This window comes from Paroedura picta, chromosome 1 (assembly GCF_049243985.1).
Source record: "Paroedura picta isolate Pp20150507F chromosome 1, Ppicta_v3.0, whole genome shotgun sequence".
NCBI lineage: Eukaryota > Metazoa > Chordata > Lepidosauria > Squamata > Gekkonidae > Paroedura > Paroedura picta.
The window spans coordinates 115,950,161-115,970,031 of NC_135369.1; the positions used below are offsets into that span (position 1 = coordinate 115,950,161).

Genomic DNA, 19,871 nt, shown 5'->3' on the forward strand with positions numbered 1-19,871 from the left:
GTCTGATGATTGGATCAGGCCACTGGGTCAACAGAGTGGGTTGGACAAGCTACCCTTCTCAGCCTGGGAAATGAGGGGAGGGAGAGGAACAGGCTCTTCTGTGAGTGAGGGGAATGCAAATATGTGTGAGGGTCTTTTAGGTTCTGTTTGAAAACTTGGCAAGGAAGACTGCTGTCTCTAAAGGACAGCTGAACAATGAGACATTCAGATTAGTTTCCGCTGAAACTATGCTGGTGACAATTTCAGAAAGACACTGAAAATCTCAATATCTGTGTGGAAAAAATTCCAAGCCCAAGTAGTAACTTCTCCTCTCTTAAACAAGAAAGATATGAAAGAAAAACACAACATTCACAAATCTACAAAAAAGACGAGATAAATTAATAAGTAATTTATACACAGTATTTATTTATTTAATGAATGTATATAATCGCCCTTCTGGGATACTGACTCAGGGCAGTTTACAATATATAATTAACTTAAACATCAATCATTAAAATAATTAAAACAGTTAAAATACAATACTTAGGATTCCAAGAATGCTTATAAAGCTTATTTGCAGATGTTGCAATATGTGTCCGTATTCCAAGGGGAGGGCTTTTGGGGCTCTTCTGGGAGGAGACCAGTTCAATGTTGTTCTATAAATCATTGGCCCCAACCAAATGCCTTGTAGAAGAGCTCCATTTAGCAGGCCCTCCGGAAATGCAAAAGTGCCTGAAGGACCCAGAGGTCTTTAAACTAGTTTGTGGAGATGTTTATGGAGATTCCTCAGCATCTGACTCTCTTCCACTTGAGATTCACCAATGTAATATTTATCATCTGTTCTGATGGGAAGGAAGTCTTCAAGAAATTTTACTAGGATTTAAAGAATTTCCACCCCACCCTCAATCTGTGCAGCAGACCTAATTTTGGGACCCCTAATGCACCAATGAACTCTTGATTATCATTACACAATTCCATAACTCCAGCTCCCATCCAGGCCAAACAACATATTCTGCTGCATACAGCCAAGTCTAGAAATTCAACTGCATCTGTCCCAGTCCTCCAGACAGAAACAAACAACTAAAGGATTTACACCAAACATTCTGAAAATTACAGTAGCTATCTGGAGAACTGAAGAGACTGGTTGGCAAGAGTAGGCAGTTACCTGGTAGTCACCTTGTACAAGGCAGACCCAACCAAGGAAATTGTCTGGCCACTGTCTGGCCAATTCCACACAACCGGAAAATGGCAAGAGGGAGGTCATATGCAAGTGGGGCAAATCCCCGCTTCCACATGATACAGCCGCAGGGAAGGCCCCTCCCAGGTCTGCTGAGGATCAGGCTCTCCGTTGGCCTGGGCTAAGGGAATGCGGGAGAATCCACGCTCAATCCAGGCAAGGTTGAGGTGCTGTTGGTCATTGCTGTTTTGGTGGGTGTTCACTCCCACTGAAGAAGTAGGTACACAGCTTGGGAGTGCTGAAGCTCAGATTTCCTCTGTGGCATGTCACACTTTGTGTCTGCTTCAGCTGATCACTCAGCTATAATCATTCCTCAAAAAGAGTGATCTGCCTATGGTGATCCATCTCTGATTACATGCAGGCTAGATTATTGTCATGTGTTGTAAATAGAGTGGTCTTTGAAAATTGTTTGGAAACTTCATCTGGTCCAAAATGTCACAACCAGGGGTAGAATATAGAGATAATAGCATCCCTACACTGAAAAGTCTGCACTGGCTGCTGATCTGTTTCTAGGCACAATTCAAACTGCTGATTTTTTTAACATTTAAGGCTGTAAATGGCATGATTCCAGGGGACATTGCTTCTGCCTGTACTGTCCAGCCCGCCTCCCCAGCTCTGCTTTCCGTGCACCCACCCACCTTTAGAAGTGGTGACTTGAGAGAACCTTTTCAGGGGAGAATCTTGCCTATATGAAACCTGGCTCTTGAGGCCAGCCCGACACCTATCCTGCTGTCTTTCACATTTCAAGATAAAACTTTCCCCCCATCATCTAAACAAATAAATACTTTTCAATATCACTGGATATTAGAGCCTTAGAGGCTGCAATACTTCAAAAGAAGAGTTTGAAAAGGAAGTTTCAAGGGGAAGTTGCTGAGCTGAAATTTGTATGCAGTTTGTAAGCTTTGAAACATTTTGATTTTGATTCTACACTTCCTAAATCTCAAACTTGCACCTGTTCCTCAACTTCTAGCAGCTTTATCCCAGTCACTGAAAGTCAATTGCAAAAAAAAAAAAAATCACCATGAATGACCCCTTGGGCTGTAAAACTGTGACAGGCCAGCTAATCCTTTGGTCCTGCTAGATCAATGACTTCAACACTGCTGTGCCAGCATATTATAACATGGCTGCCTTTACCTGGACCATTGTTCACTGCGTAGCCTTCTGTGCAGTCATATGTCCCTCCTTCTGCCCAGCTGTGAGCGCTCAGTTGTTCTTAATTAAACTAGTTTTCTAATTTTCTGGATGAACTCGCCAAGAGAAGTTTCTACAATGCTTAACTAGGTGCGAAGCACTCCCCTATTCCATCTTTTCCCTCCCTTTTGAATGGACATATAGGCAGAAGGGAACACTCTCCCTCAGCTCTGCCACCATGAAGGGAACAGGGTGAGTTCTTTTTTAGTGTTCTGTGCAGCAGTTTGGATTTTTGGAAGAAAAAAACTCTGTCTCAGACAAATTTAAATATTTTTATGGTTATGTAACATGGTCTTGTGAGAGCCATTGAAAAGTAGGAATAATTTTTTTAAATGTGCTGAGTATGGAGCCAAAGTATCTCAATCGAATGAACACCTCTTACGTTTATATTGCTTGGGTGAGGGAAGTGATGGTTTTTAAGAGATTTTGGAGAGCCAGCGTGGTGTAGTGGTTCAAAGCAACAGCTTCTAATCCGGAGAACCAGGTTTGATTCCTCCCTCTTCCACATGCAGCCAGCTGGGTCACCTTGGGCCAGTCACAGTTCTTTCAGAGCTCTCTCAGCCCCTTCTACCTCTTAAAAAGGTGTGAAGTGCTCCCCCAATACCATTTTTTCTGACTTTTTGAATTAATAGGGTAAACAAAGCATTTCCCCCTCTAATAGGCTGCTGTGGTGATCTCATCAAGGCAGAACGTGATCTTAATCAGAGAATAACTGAGAGCTCCCTGCAGGGCAGGAAGGAGGGACATATGACTGCACAGAAGACTCAGTGAACAACACTTATAGGTTAGTGGAACTGTCATTGTTATGGGGAGGGGACTGTGCAGTCCCTCCTGAGAGAATAATGAACTAACATCCTATTGAGGAAGGTGGGTATAATGCTCTCGATGGCACAATGATTGTAACACTTCTTTTCCAGTTTCTGCTGTCTTCACAGTATTATCCTCCATGGGGTAATGTCTCACAAAGGTCAAACTTGGAGAACCACATGGCTAGCCTGCACACTGCTTCAAGGGACAGATCTGCCTTCGTTGTTGTTTACGAAGTTTGCACCTGGTGGAATACTCATTCACCTGCATTGGACAATTGGACAAGGAACCTTGGACAGCTCATAGCAGAGCCTGATTAGAGAAACAATCCAAGGAGAAATAGATCTAGAGGAGACTTTGTACCTTTTCTTTCCAGATCTCTTTGCAAATGACCCATTCCAAATCCTGTTTGCTTAACTATGTGACCTTGTGAAATTCCTTGGACTCAGTGAAATTTCAAAAGTCTCCAGAATATCTTCACCCTAGCTGTGTTTACTCCTGAAATACTGGAGGGAAAAAGCATTTTCATGAAGGGAGAGAAACACAGAGTATTACTCGGATCCAGGGAACATAATAAATGTATGGATTATTTTAACTGACAGTCATTGGGTTTATAAGGGTGCCAACTCTATTTGGAACTGGACAGTGACCAGAACCTGTCTGACCAATAGTAACATCCGGACTGAATGGCTGCAATGCACATGATATAGGTCTGTCTTTGAAAACAGGTCACAAACCACAGTTTGCTTGTGTACAGAACTGGCCCAACCATACAGGTGATTTCGTTGGGTGCCCAGAATGCCAGATTTTGAAGGGTGCCCAAAAGGCTGGGCCCTTGCTGAGATGCTTCCCCTGCACAGGCTGCAATGCAGTCAAAGGCTCCAGGCCCAGTCACAACCCCTCCCACACTCTTTCGTTTTGCCATTATTTTCTGAGCCTTTTGGTCAATCAACTGAGCAATCAATGGAGGCCCATACAATTGCTTCCTGTTCCTCCCTTGTAGTTTTCATGAATGGAAGTGCAGGAGTCCAGAAAGAATGGACATGCACCTCCTAGCGGCTCTTGGGCAGTGTTCATGAGGGCATTTGGAGTTATGGCACCCTCAGCTCTAGTCCAGGCTCTTTACTGGCCCAACCCAACCTTTGCCAGACCCTTTGCTGCCCCTCTCCAAGGCTCAGTACTGGGCAGTGCCATGTACAGTGACTGGGATGTGTGCTTTGGAGGAAAAGAGGGCATGGCTGTGCAGAGGGAGCCTCAAGTGAACTAGGAGAATATTGAAGAGAAGGGGTTGGGTAGAGGCTGCAGGGAGGGGGGGGCAAGGGAGAGAGGCAGGCAAGGCAGCTTGTGAGAAGCCCCAGGGATCTAGGCCAGAGGCACATGAGGCTGGAACCTGGAGGCACATGGCACTGAAGCGGCAGCATCTGTCCTGGTTGGGGGGGCTGGTGTTGAAAGGGGCAGAGGGTTGGCAAGGAGAAAAGGGCATCTTTAATACTAACACATTTATCTCCAAATAATATTTTGTCACACAGAGTTGCCACCTGATAAAGGAAGGTCTGGAATAATTTTTTGAATAATTCCATTAATCTTTAGGTACCACTGGGCTGTTGTGCCCCTAACAGTAGTTTGAGATAAAGCAACTGATTAAAAAAAAAAAGACATGGGCAAAAAGTGGCAGGAAATGCTTTGCCTGATTTGTTTTTGTTTTTTTTAATCAAGAGAGGTTGCCACAAAAGACATAAGAGCAGGGCCAGCCCAGGGATATAGCTGGATGGCACATGATCCAAGAATCCTCCTGAAGCTCAGCAGATCTGGCTTGGCTGGTGCCTGTTTGGGAGGGTCCTTTATGGGTGCTGTCTGTATTTACTTGTTGAATACATTTTATCTCACCTTTTGTTCCAAGGATCTAATGACAGCTCTAGACATTTTGGGGTTATCACTTGCTCACCATCCAATTGAATATAAGCCATCATGTGCCAATGCCCTTCTACTATACATTGGATCAGTGGGCTGGTTCCTATGTAAATCTATGAACACAAATTTGACATAAAAATGCAACATTCAGAAACCAGTGAAAGCAACACTTCAATCTTCTTAAACATACTATTGCAGATGTATAAGACACTGACCTACAAAAAGAAAACTTCAGCAGAGAGAATGCAATGTGAAAGTACTGAATGAGAACTCATCAAAACAAATCAACACCCTGTCTCACCCTGGTTTAAACAGAAACTTGTATTCCCTCAGTATAATTTCAAATAGCTCAACAAGACCTACTTTGTAGAGACTTTAACTGGGTTTTTTGGGTCATACTATAAGCCTTTACTGATGTCAATTAATTTTTCTTATGCTTTGAAAGTTCAGATCCCTTCTTTCTTGATTAGTTGCATTTATTCTATTCCATTTGACTTTTGTTCCTAGGTATCCCATGAGAGAGTGGCTGGAACCTCTGACTTCTTTGACATTCCATTATGCGTAATAAACAGATCAGTTCTTGTCCCTTGCACAGGGAAACACACTTGAAAGATTTATAACAGGATTCATATCAAGTGTCTCTCTGTTTCAACTTCTCTTTCTTCCCACTCCCTTATATGCAAAACGATTTATTTCCTATAAATAATTTCAAAAGTGAGCCCTGTCTATCAAAAAGGCTGTGCTGGATTCAATTTTGTTAGTATTTAATGTGCCACTGGGCCTTTGGTATATTTTGCTATAGACTTAAATCTGCTACCCCCCTGGAATTATTATTCTCCATTCTCCATAAAGTCTGTTGCTGAAATGACAGTCCCAGGTCTCCTCCTCTCCTCTGTGTATTGATGAACACAAGTTATATCACCCTACTATTCCTTACGTGTGTGTAAAGTGCACAGTGATTTATGGTGACATCATAGGGTTTTCAAGGCAGGTAATTAAGTACAAAGGGGTCTGCTGTTGCCTTCCTTTGTAAAGCCTTCCTTGGTGGTCTCCCATCCAAGAACTGACCCAGCTTGACTTATGAGATATGATGAAATCAGGCTTTCTATACCATTCTACACCCCTACCTTCCTTCTTACCCGTTCTTCCATTTTATCAGTGATTGCTGCTTGTCTAGGAGATGAGATTATTAGACATTTTTATTGTTGAGATTACTGAAGTAGTAAGAGCGGGAGATACAGGATTATGCATTCAGTTTATTCAGGTCTTGGTTTGCTGTTCATAGATGAGTGATAGATGGAAAGCTTCCGTGCTTGAAAGGAGAGGAAGGAGGCATAAGAGCAAGATCTCACCTAACTGCTGAGATTGAGTATTTGCCAGCGTATAAGACGACTGGGCATATAAGACGACCCCCCAACATTTCCACTCAAAATACAGAATTTGTTACATTACATTACAGTACTATGGGCCACTATAGACAGCTATGTCTATCCCAACTGAAGTGCACCCGGCGTATAGGACGACCCCCCCCCCACTTGGAGGCATGTTTTTCAGGGGGGGAAAGTAGTCTTAAAGGTAAAGGTATCCCCTGTGCAAGCACTGGGTCATATCTGACCCTTGGGGTGACGCCCTCTAGCGTTTTCATGGCAGACTCAATACGGGGTGGTTTGCCAGTGCCTTCCCCAGTCATTACCCCCCCCCCAGCAAGCTGGGTACTCATTTTACCGACCTCGGAAGGATGGAAGGCTGAGTCAACCTTGAGCCGGCTGCTGGGATTGAACTCCCAACCTCATGGGCAAAGCTTTCAGGCGGCTGCCTTACCACTCTGCGCCACAAGAGGCTCTTATACGGCAGCAAATACTGTATATATTTGCTCATTATTCTCTTAATGAGGATATGTTTATTGTACACAAAATGTTTCCCATGAAATTCAGTCTCAAGTGAATACAAATGAATCCTAATTGCTGGTTTTTCCTATTTTATCTTTGGAATTTGTTAACCATTTTCATTATGCTGTATGTAAATCTACTCCTACACCTTGCCTATAAGTATGTACTAATGACTTCCATTCCATGACATTGTATCTGAAGAAATGTGTGTGTACACAAAAGCTCATACCTTGAATAAAACTTTGTTGGTGCCACTGGGCTCTAAATTTGTTCAGATGGAAATAACAGAATTGTTTTGTAGAACAGTCTGGCAGATGGTTAGATGTATACATATCCTCCTAGTATTTTAGAAGTTCCAAAAATATACTGCAGAGTATTCTTCTAAGCATACATCCAAATGAGCACAGAGGAAAAGGACATGATGATACGGGATGGGGAGGGACTTACCAGGGGAAAAAGAAAGGCCCAGGCCATAGTACTGGCATTGCACAGGAAGTGATGTCATCTCACTAATGATGTCTGGATGACACTCTGGCATTTGGGCAAAAACTCTATGGTAAAACTGGTTTCTACAATGGAATTTCCCCTCAAATATCAGAGCATTGCCTAGACATCGCTGGTGTGGTGACATCACTTCCTATGTGATGCTAATAATGAGGCCTGGTCCTTCTCTTTCTCCTGGTAAATCCCCCTGCCAGCCAGCTAAACAGCACTGGGAGGCAAGGCCTGGTTGCAGGGGATCATGCCTCTATGGATGTGTCTGGCAATCCTGAGGATAGGGCTTGGGAATCCCCCATTGCCCTGGGGTTGAAACCTGCCTTCCGTAGCAGGGCAAGAAAGACTGCATAGAAAGGCACAATGCTATGGAATAGCATAGGCTGAGCATGTCTGTGGTCATTGGCTGAAGCCTTCCATGAGGCCAAGTACAAGGCATTTGGGGAAGGAGTCTCAGATACTCCTGAACAACTTGAGCACTCAGATCCAGATATTGGGAACTGGCCACCACACACTGCAGGCACTTTGCTTAGCCGATTTCTATGTAGCCATTCCACCACTGGATTCATGAGCTAATTACTTCTGCCCACTTCTGTTCATTCCACACCCCCTACTCTCCACCCCTTCCTCCCTGTGGTGTGGCCTGCATACACCAGCAGTGATCAGAAGGATTGTCAGCCGGAAGGAGCTTCCCCTTCCCCTTTGCAGTGGAGCCATTGGAGCCTCAGCCCTCTCAGGCCTTCCTGATGTGTAGTTAGTAATGGGCAGGGGGGGCATGGGCCCCCCACCTTCCATAACCCATTTAAACAAAGACAAACTTATGGAACAATCCAAACGTCATCTTCATCATTACTATTATTAATAATTAGATTTATAAAAAGTCCCTCCCTAACAGAAAGGGAGTGGCATTTTGAAGTCTATCATTCTCCTGTTCTTGGAAGACTACTGTGCCTTTGAATTACATGTAGAACAGTCCCTGTCACTATTTGGCCATGCTAGAGACAACTACAGCATTCAGTTGTCTGCTGAGCGGAACCAAGTTACAGCATTAAAGTTGGTGACCAGACCAGGGAGCAGCTGGATGCCCTCTGGGCACTGTGGCTGTTGGTCATGCTGTAGTTTCAGGAGGGCGAATGGCATCAGTCCTGGCTCAATTCCTGCTGGAGGGCTGCCTAGAAGGAACCCAAGGAGTTGATGGTGCTGGTGCCAGGGCAGAATGTGAGTCAAGGAAGGTGAATATACTAAGCCCTGCCCCTCTCTGGAATAACCCAGCATTTCCCATTCCTGCCCCCTTCTGCTGGTGCAGCTATCTTACAGCTGGATTTACATCAGAGTAGTGTTGGCATATCTCCAGTTAATCTGGCAGATCTTTGAGTTATGCTGACATATCACCACAGCAAATGCAGGTCTTAGTGGCTATCTTAAGCTCTTTACATACTACCCTCAAAGCAGTAAAAGGTGGCAATTATTAACAGCAGCACTATTAATGATGCACATAATCCTTCCCGCACCCTTCACCGAATCACTAGAATTAGATCCAATGGGGCGGCCATGACATCTATAGCAGAAAAAACATAATGAAGGCTTACAGATTTACTGTGGCAATCAACATTCTGGACTTTGTTCGCCTTTCGAGATTGTAACCTCATTGTTTACACTTCCCCCTCTATAAACTTGTCTGCCTTGAGCTGGGTAGCCCAGGCTAGCCCAATGTTGTCAGATCTTAGAAGCTAAACAAGGTTGGCCCCAGTGGGTATTTGAATGAGAGACCACTAAGTAATAACAGGATTGCTCTGCAGAGCCAGGCAAACCACCTCTGAATGTCTCTTGCCTTGAAAACCCTACAGGGTTGCCACAAATTGGCTGCAACTTGATGGCCAGTAACAAGCAAACAAATCAAGAAGCTTATGTCTGTCATTTGAGTATATTATTATTATTATTATTATTATTATTATTATTATTATTATTATTATTATTAATGATAATAAGATTTATTTCCCGCCACTCCCCGTAGGCTCGTGGTGGATTACAATAGTCTTATCCCCATTAAAATACCCATTAAAAGACTTTAAAAACAATCCCAACATGGCAGAAGTTCTCATTATTCCTATCCCCTGCTATCGGAGCGGCAGGGAGGGTGGGGAGGAGATCTAATTTACTAGGTCCGGGGTGGGGGGATGCTGGCACTCATTCGCTGACCCCGGCCTCAACCAAAAACCTGGGGGAAGAGCTCAGTCTTGCAGGCCCTGTGGAAAGCTGGTAAGTCCCGCAGGGCCCGCAGCTCACCCAGGACCTCATTCCACCAGGTAGAGGCCAGGACCCAAAAGGCCCTGGCCCTGGTCGAGGTCAGGCGCGCTTCTCTAGGGCCAGGAACGATCAGGAGATTCTCCCCCGCTGAGCATAAGGCCCTGCGGGGGATGTAGGGCGATAGGTGGTCCCTCAGGTATGTGGGTCCCAACCCGCTTATAGCCTTAAAGGTCAAAATCAGAACCTTGAACCTGATCCGGGCAGCAATTGGCAACCAATGCAGCTGCCTCAGCACAGGCTGGATATGGACCCTCCAATGTGTACCAGTGAGGACCCGAGCAGCTGCGTTTTGCACTAGCTGGAGTTTCCGGATCAGAGACAAGGGTAGGCCGGCGTAGAGCGAGTTACAGAAATCTATTCTGGAGGTGACTGTCGCATGGATCACTGTAGCCAAGTGGTCAGGGGACAGGTAGGGCGCTAGTAGTCGGGCCTATATATCCGATGAAGTGGGCACCACTTTAAGAAGGTCTATGCCACAGTCATTCCTTAAGGTAACATAAGGCTCGGACTGCCTAGAATGGTTATAAGTAACATGGGGCATTTTATGCCTCATTGAAATTCATCTGTCTAATGAACTCTGATGGAATTGGACGTATGGAACAGTTAAACAGCTAAGCATACTTTTAAAAAGAACAATATAGGGGACAAAATGTTAAGACCAATTTCTCTATCGTTCTCTGCAAAGGTCAGGAAAGAAGAAGCACATCAGATATGAGAAAAGGCCTTTAGGGAGATTTCCCCCTTTCTCTTAATCTCTTTGAATGACACATACATTTTGTGCCAATTTGAGAGCTGGTATGTTGTATACCCAGCAACTATTACAAAAGTGCGGATATTGAAGGTTAAAGTGGGAAATGATTTAAAACCTTGAGAATGGTTCCTTGGAGCAGAACAGAAATTACTTTACTGCCAGAAGCCCTAACCAAATAATCTCTACTGACCCCAAAAGGTCTCGCTAAAATAATATTTTCAGTAGAACAAGCATTCCCCATTTCCCCAAGCCTATTCCCTCTCTTAAATGTTTGGTTATTTCAGAAGAAATCCTTAATGGACTGCGACAAAACTCTTTCATGGACAGAAAACTCCCCCATGGTCTTCTCTTTTGCAGGCAACTGCTGGTGCAATCCTTTGCAAAAATTATTCCACCCTGAACTCATTGATTTCAATGTGTGTAGACTGGAGTAAGCCTGCATTGGATGGTGCTGGCAGTTTCTCAGTGCTGGGCCAATCCTTAACAGCTACAGGATCTCTCCTGAGGAAGGTCATCTGTGCTGCCTGGTTCATTTTTCTCGAGACACAGTTATAGAGGAAAATCTTTGTAAGGCCAGGCTACTATAGACATGCTACTAACAGCCAAAAGGCACAGGAGAGTCTCTAGAGTAGCGATCCCCAACCTGTGGGCCACGGACCACATGTGGTCCTTCGACTAATTGGAGGTGGGCCCCGAAGGACGCCTTTTCTCCCCCCCCCCCCCGACCCTTTACAACACACTTTGGGTATAGTCTCCCATCACTCCCAGATGGGACTATCTCGTTGCAGAGAAACAAGCTCAGGCCTCCCATTGATTTGTCATTGTCATGAGTTAAAATTTCCATGAAAATAAAATGTTCCTTCTGTTCATTGTTGTGGCGTGTCTGTATCTTATTTTGAACGGATGTTTAAACATTATCATAGCGATCAGAGAGAGTTAGGGCAGTGGTTGAGAGTAGAGGAGTAAACTACCCCCCCCACCGGGCCTCAGTAAAAGGCGTTGAGTGGTCCCCAGTGAGTGATCCCCGGCGTTGAGTGGTCCCCAGTGATAAAAAAGGTTGGGGACCACTGCTCTAGAGGACTACAATAGGGGTTAGAGCTAGACACTAGCTACACCACCAACTTCATCAAAGGACATTCCCATCTTCTAACTGTTCATGCTGGCCCCAACAGTTGCCACAATGTTTGATGAAGCTTTTTTATTGAGAAGAAGAAATGGACTAGTGAATCTCAGCCACCAGATTTAATCTATATAGAGAGCTGCTTTGGGATTCAATCTGTCTTAAAAATAAGCAAATGGTATAATATATACTCAGTGAACTATGATAAACATTTTCCTGCATTGGTATGTTATGCTTTATAGTCAGCATACTTCTTAAGGCGATTTAGGATTAAAATGTATTCCCAATTATCCAGTCCTAAATGTGATACCATCAATTTATTTAAAACATGTTTATGCTGTTAGACTCTTAAACTTCTGAAACGGCACACAAAAGGCTTTATAATGTTCAGAAATATACAAAGTATTTTATTCAGTGTAGAGGGGGGAAAGGTCACGTGAAATCTGGGGTAAAATGTATGAGGTAAATTAATAAGAGCTTTGAGGTAATTTAATATTTTCACAAACTACTGCTCATATATTCAAGTGGGTAGCCGTGTTGGTCTGAAGTAGCACAACAAAAATTGAGTCCAAGAGCATCTTTGTGTCATAATATCCAAATTAATTCAGATATTATGACCATTTACTAATTTGCCACAATTTATTTTATACTTATTTATATTTTATTCATATTATATTATATTTATATTTTATACTTATTTATACAGTATATTATATTCTTATAATGGTTCATTCAGTCTGAGGAAGAGTGCATGCACTTGAAAGTTCACACCTTGAATAAATCTTTGTTGGTCTTAAAGATGCTATTGGACTCAATTTTTGTTATACTGTTCATATATTTCCAGCAATTAAGTGTTATAAATTTTTCAGAGTCTTAAGACTCTTTGAGATGAGAGGCTTTGTTTTCAGTGTTTCCTAAACACTCCAGTTGAACTGAGTCTTCAGATTTCAGAAAGCAGGGATACACACTAGCAAGCACCTAAATTCCTTCTCTGACCACAGGAGGGATAACTCCACTTTTTAGAGCTATCTCCCTTTCAACTGGGCAGGGAATTTCTTTAACTAGCAGATCTATCTCTTCTCCTGACCTGAATAGGGGGGAGGGGTCTCCACTGATCTATCCACGTCTCCTTGCCAATCTTCCCATCCTCATTCAGTATGACACTGTTTTCAGTCAGAGCTAAACCTTCCACAGTCAAGACTAAACTCAAACTGAGTTCTCTTCAACAATATTCCCAAGCTTTCCTGCTCCACTGATGCTAACCAATCAAATCCCTTAGAGCAGCCCATCACTGAAGGCTCTCTGGCTCTGTGAGGCGTTAACTCTTCACAATTCTTTACATGCTTACACAGCACTTATGAGCCTTTAAAGTGCAGTTCATCACAATTTAGGATGTCCAAGATGATGAACGATCCAACCCATTAAAACAAGCTTCTGTGTGTGTTTGTGTGTGTGAAATGCCATCAAGTTACAGCTGACTTACGGTGAACCTATGGCATTTTCAAGGAAAGAGACTAGCAGAAGTAGTTGATTGCCTCTGCACAGCTACCCCTGACGCTCTTGGTAGTCTCCCATCCAAAGGCCAACTATGGCCTACCCTGCTTAGCGTAACCTAACCCTAAATGCTAACTATGGTCCAACCTGCTTTGGTTCTGAGATCTTAGGCGACCAGGCTAGCCTGGGCCATCAAGGTCATCTGTCATTGAGAATTCTTAGGTCAACCTCAGTCTAGGCTAGTCTCTGAAGAATGGATTGGTAAGAAAAAAAGAAGAGATGGAAATATCTGAGGAAAAAAAAGAATGAAAAGGGCAAAGGTGGGGGATCTGAGACTATCACGAGCCAGATCAGATATAAATAAATAAATAAACAAACAAACAAACAAACAATTAATTAATTAATATCTCTGCTGACCTTCATTCTTCTTGCTGATACATAATGCCAAACTGGAAAGTCTCTTACCATTTCTCAGTAAACATACAGTATGTTTATGTTTGTAGGAGCCTCTGTGTGGCGCAGAGAGGAAATGTAACAGCTACAGACTGTTCACACAAGCAGCTCCAGTGCAGATTCAGAGTCTCAAAAGTTCAGCTTTTGAATTCAGCCCCATTCCTTTCAATAGCAGGAGCTCTACAGGCCTTGAGGCTCAACAGGATAATTTACTTCAAATGGGTACAGACTGGCACCTAGTGGCTCTAACAAGCAATAAATAGTCTCAATATGTTTTCTGCACCAATTAGCTAGGTTGATAAGACAAGCACATGCCAGGGAGTTTTTGTCCAATGACTGCTATATTTTTAAATTGTAAGAAAACAGATGGAAAACAGAAGTCCATAACATAATTCAGAACAGATGAGTTGCCAAGGGGTTAGCTTGAATTTTTTAGTGTTGTTTGCAGTAGATTTGGGAAAGGAAGTTAACAGGGGCAGCAAGGCAACCCGAATGGACACACAGCTTGATCCCAGCAGTTCTAATGGTACATGGCAAATTTGTGGTCCCTAGAGGTGGTGGATGGTGGGGGCAGGATCCATTGCAGATTGATTGACTGATATACCACCCCTCTCAGACATGCTGTCTCGGGGCCATTTACAGAATCAAAACTCAATAAAACCAGTGTATTCCATATAAAACAATGTAAAATAGATTACATTTTTGAACCAAAATTTGGATGCAATAGCATCAGCCAAGAGTCCTGAATTGGTGGTTTATTCCCAGTCAGTTGCTAGGTACTAGGAGATCAGAAGAGGAAAGGAGAGAATAAGAGGTGAGAGGGAGGACTGAGATTTAGATTTGGTTATAACTGGCCTCAACCATAGGCCTGGTGGAAGACCTCCATCTTACAGGCCCTGGGGAACTCAAGAGTTTTCCGAAAAGGCCCTGGCTGTTGAATGCAAATGACATTAGGGCCAGGGATTCTTAGCTGGTTGGCATTGCTCGATCAAAGAGCTCTCTGTGTAGTGACAAAGAAGGAAAGGCTCTCTGCCACAGGATGGAGCTGGAGGTAGGCTGGGGTTGCATGATGCAAACTTGATATCTGGGGAGGCAACATGCAGCTGGGGCACAGGCCAGGGCTGCCATAAGGAAAAGTTTGCTTCCCTGGCTTCATTCTGAAGCCTATTCATTATAACAGGTAATTGCTACACAACTAACATGTAGGCGTGTGCTAACAGTGACCAAAGAGCCTTTAGATCAGCACTGGGAAGAGGATACCATATACTGCTGACACACTCCATCTAGTGGCTCTCCCTGGTATAGCCTGTCCTATTTTACCAGCCTGCGAGAAAGCCACTGGTAAAAATGGTCCTTGAGTTCTACCCAAAATATTTTGTTCCTGGTACAATTGCCTCATGAAACAATTGTATAAAGTAGATGGTAAAAAGAATAGGCGTGGTGTAGTTTAAATAATACAACCTTTATTATAAAACATGGATCAATCCTTTGGTACAGGCAAGGTCTACAAGGAAGGAAATGCTTTCACTACGATGATTGTAATAGAAACAGTCATGAATCAGTGACTCCACATCCTAACTCAGATGAAAAGCTTGTGTTCTGAAGCCTTGTGAAAAGATGAGTGATGAAAGACACAACGAGGCAAAAGAGATGTGAACAAATTTGCATTTTTCATGCCAGAATAAACCCAATTTAAAACAGTTTACAGGTGCCACACAAGTACTTAAAAAACTTATGGAGAGACAAAACACCAAGATTGCTTAGGTCTGAATTAAACAAAAGCAGTAATGTTAGAGGGTAGGAGGAGACAATTTGTCTACACCTTCCCCATCACAATTTTTTCTAGCACAATTTCTTTTCACCTGTTTTTTGGGGGCGGTTTTACCGTAGGGGGGGGGATCACTGGTTTTATGGAATAAACAGCCTTTGGAGGTATTTTCTTTTCAAACCATCACAAGGGGAGGGTGAAATGCTGATTACAGCATCTCTCCTCCCTCCACCCAGTTCCAGATTAGTCAAAAAAAGGTGGGCAATTAATCTTGGCTATCTTATATAACACACAGTATGGCCCAGAAGAGGCCAAATATGAGAAAAGAGGATTCCGATCCAAGAGATTTCATACCTAGGTAATCTCAGAGCATTCTGATATTTTGAAAGGAGAAGGAAAGAGTATTTTTCATTTTCATTTAAAGATCGAACAGTGTGCCCCAGATTTGTGGAAATAACCTTTGAGGTCTGGGGAGGGGAACAGATGAAAAGAAGGCTATTTTTTTAAAAAATCAATCCATAAGAATGGCCTCTCCAGCCAACAGCATAATAAATATGCAGCTGCTGTGGAGAATCCAGAGGTCTTTCTTCTGTTGCAGGACACTGCATTTTAACAGCTCACAATGTACAAAATTCTCTTGCTAGGAAGAGATTCCCTTTCAGTAAGTGTCACCATTGTGATTTTTGCATGGAATGTGATTAACATAAGAGTCATGGAAAACCACAAGATTCTGCCTATGATATCCTTCCAGTATCCTCAAATGCTGGGCTGGATCCTAACAGTCTTCTCTGCTGGCACATTCCACTGGTGCAAGAATAGCCTGCTAATGCAAAAGTTTCCTCCACTGGTAGCAGTGGTGTTAGTAGAAAGTTCAAGAGGTAAGTGCCCAGCCACAGCAGAGTGGACTGCTATGATCCCACCCACTGCATCAGATTCTGGAGTGCTGGGAGGGTTAATGGTTGCAGGCTCCAGGCCACTGATCCATAGAAGCAGGAGAGTTCCCACAAACGTCTACACACGAGTGGCGAACAATACAAAGGCAATGATCTTCCATTCCAGATCATTTTTCCCTTAAAACATTTTTTTTACTTCTTCCTACGGTGTCTCTTTAAGACTGTAGTTGATTTCTCCCATGGTGTGTGTGTGTGTGTGTGTGTGTGTGTGTGTGTGTTTAAAGGCATTAAATAGGCTCCTCTGTTGCAGCACAGTGCATGCCTTTTGGGATCAGGTATAATAATGTTTTAAAATCCATTTTTAGTTTTCTGAAAAAGTCAAAGAAGGTGCTCTTCTTGGGTTGTGCTTATTTATTTATACCATCCAAAAGAATACGGTGGACAGAAAACAATTCTAAAACCCTAATAGATATTCTGCAGGTCATCATTGGAAACAATTTGCACACAGATACATTGCTATGTGATGAACTTGGTAACGAACTCAGTAATAAACCCCTTAAGCAGCTTCTCTTCTCTCCTCACCCGGCGTAACAATACTGAGTCATTCTGAGTCCAGTACAGACTGGGAGTGAAATCAGATGGTGATCACCACAAGCCAAGCCCTCCTTAGACGTTAGGAATCCATGCCTTTTCCTTCTGTTTCCTGATTTTCCATTGCAGTGTCAGAGGAAGATGTTTCTCCACCTACAGCTCCTTCATCTGGAGAGGGATGCATATGAGAAATCATATTAGATGTGCATGGAATAGCTGGATCACAACATTCAGATCAACAGCATGGGTATAGAACAGCAAAATTCTGGGAAGACACATAATGGATAACGTTAATTTTGTTGCAGGCTCACCTTCTCAAGTATGTTCTGGTACAGGAGCTGTGTTTCTCTGACCAAAGACTTATTATTGTGCCCTCATGTGTGGGCTGCCATAACCCACTCGCATGCACCCTAGGGATGGGCATGAACCAGAAAATTCTGATTCACTTTGGGGTATTCCTGAACTGGACCCACAAACCCAAATGACCCCAAGGCCAAATGATACAGAATTCCCAAACTGAACTGCCAGTAAGAGCACCAAAATTACTGCCAACTATTTAAAACCTCAATTTCACTTCCCTCAATTTGGAAAAGGGGAAAGGAAAAAAAACAGAGCCATTTTAAAATCTCCAAAATGGAGGCTTTAAATGGCCCAAACCCAACCAGACAAAAGGTCCAGGAAATGTTTGGAAGAAGTGCCCCATTGAAACTGGGAGCACGAAAAAGCCAAATCTGGGGTGTATTTAAGGTCATGAACTTGTTAATATGCATTCCTAGTGCCCACATTGGTGGAGAAGCCTTCCTGACTTAGCCAGAAAGGTACCCACTTTGTTACCATTCAGGAGGTTCTGTAAGGATAAACTTTTCAAGAGCATTTTTTAGTTGATGTATAATTTTATGTAATCAAAACAGACTTCATAACTAATTTTTTTGTGTTCTATATTCCAATTATTTATATGTTTATATAATTGCTACAACTTTAAACTTGTGCTAGCTGATTTGAGTCTGCTTGTGAAGGGAAATGCATCTTGAGCAAATGATTAAATGTGTAACTCTAAGCAGAGTCACACCCTTGTAAGCCCAATGAAGTCTGCTTAGGATGGCACTCTAATTATATAATACTTTTTTGCTGGCTAGAGATATATGGGCTGTAGCTCTTATGTTCCCTCCTTCTTCCCCAGTGTTTAAAGTGTTGTTTTTGTCTTTTGTAGTTTTTTAAGCTTTGGTTTCAATTTGTTTTAATGATGTATTTATGTTAGTTTTAATGACTATATTGTAGCTTGTATGTTTTATTAGCTACCTTGATGGTCCCATGGGGGCAGAAAGGCTGGGTAAAAAACCTTGATAATAAACAATAAATAAATATGTATCAGGCAGCCATTCCACATAGTCATAAATTGGCTTGCAGACTTCATAGTCACTAAAAAGTAGTAAGATCTTAACAATTAAGAAGGGTAATTCCTGCTTCTCAAGAATGGATAGGCATTACCTTCTGACATGGATAGTTCAGCTAATTTAAGTGGCAGTTCAGATGTGCCAGCTCCCGCAGCAGAAGAACCCAGGATGTCTGGTAAGGCATTTCGGCGGCCTGCTCTTCCTGATGCTGCAAAATCTGTGACCACAGGTTCCACATCAGTCATTTCTAACTTCTTTCCTCATAGCAACATCTGCCAAAAAGCACACAATTTTTTAACTCCCTTCGTTTCTACACTCTGGTGTCAGGACATGAAGTAATCCTGTTATTTAACAGAAGAAGGTAGTTTGTCCTTTGTGTACTGAAATGTCAGCTGGCCGAGGAAACGATTAACCGGTTCTCCCACAGTAAATGTCAGGAGCCTCCAATCACCAATGCTGAAACTTTATCCCAAGAATCTATTTCACTTGTCTTTCTTTACTTTCCCTTTGTATTTTGACCACCAAGCATACAAGGCATAATAGAAAAGCAACAAAATTAATTAATAGCACAACGGATGTTACCTGTAGATTTCCCTCGAGAAATATCTCTCTCACTCTCTCTCTCTGGGTACTTAGAAAACAGTTTTACCAGTCAACAAGGAGGGCATTCAACTGTATTATCTGGCATCAAGGAACATTTTGTACACTGTCTGAAACAAAATCTTCCTAGAATTTAACCTAGCTGCAAAAGATAACTTAAAAAAAGTCAAAGATAGTGCTACAACTGGAGATTTAAGTGCTGAAATGAAAAAGGAGACGTTTTCATGTTATATACATATAGGTAGTGAGATATCGTAGCTCATCTTTCAGAAGAGATTTTGAAACATAGAATCATGGAACCATAGAGCTGAAGGAACCTCCAGGGTCATTTAGTCCAACCCACAGCACAATGCAGGAACTCAGAACAATCTGCCCAACCACTCACAATCTGCCTAAGTTAATAGAATCAGCATTTCTGTCAGATGAGTATCCAGCCTCTGCTTAAAAACTTCGAAAGAAGGAAGTTCATGAGGTCTGTTCCACTGAGGAACCACTCTGTCAGGAACTTCATCCAGATGTTTAGCCAACAATTCTTTTGAATTAATTTTAGCCCATTGGTTCTGGTCCACACTCTAAGGCAACAGAAAACAACTGCTCCATCATCTATATGGCAGCCCTTGAAGTATTTGAAGATGGTTATCATATCACCTCATAATCTCCAGGCTAAACAGACCAAGCTCCTTCAGCCTTTCTTCATATGACTTGGTCTCCAAACCCCTAACCAGCTTTGTAGCCCTCCTCTGGACACATTCCAGTTTCTCTACATCTTCCTTCAGTTGTGGTGCCCAAAACTGAACACAGTACTCCAAGTGAGGTCTAATCAGAGTGGAGTAAAATGGTAACATCACCTCGCTTGATTTGGACACGATACTTATTTTAATACAGCCCAAAATTCCGTTTGCCTTTTTAACTACCGAGTCACACTGCTGACTCATGTTCAGTGTCTGGTCTACTAAGACCCCCAGATCCTTTTCACATGTACTACTGCCAA

At 42.7% G+C, this 19,871-nt stretch overlaps 1 protein-coding gene across 7 annotated transcripts in view; it reads right to left on the minus strand.

The window, feature by feature from the left end:
* Positions 1–15,077: 15,077 nt before the first annotated feature.
* The window catches only part of PKIB (cAMP-dependent protein kinase inhibitor beta), a 72,428-nt gene continuing 67,634 nt past the window's right edge, over positions 15,078–19,871 (minus strand). For 6 of the 7 annotated variants that reach the window (XM_077300630.1, XM_077300621.1, XM_077300641.1 and 3 more), the window contains 2 exons: positions 18,375–18,552; positions 15,078–17,054 (listed from right to left, as the gene is read on the minus strand). In XM_077300630.1, coding sequence (XP_077156745.1) covers positions 16,969–17,054; positions 18,375–18,525 — 237 coding nt within the window. In that variant the 5' untranslated portion in view covers positions 18,526–18,552 and the 3' untranslated portion in view covers positions 15,078–16,968. The remainder of the gene's footprint in view (positions 17,055–18,374; positions 18,553–19,871) is intronic. The other variant, XR_013224883.1, reaches the window with a different exon arrangement.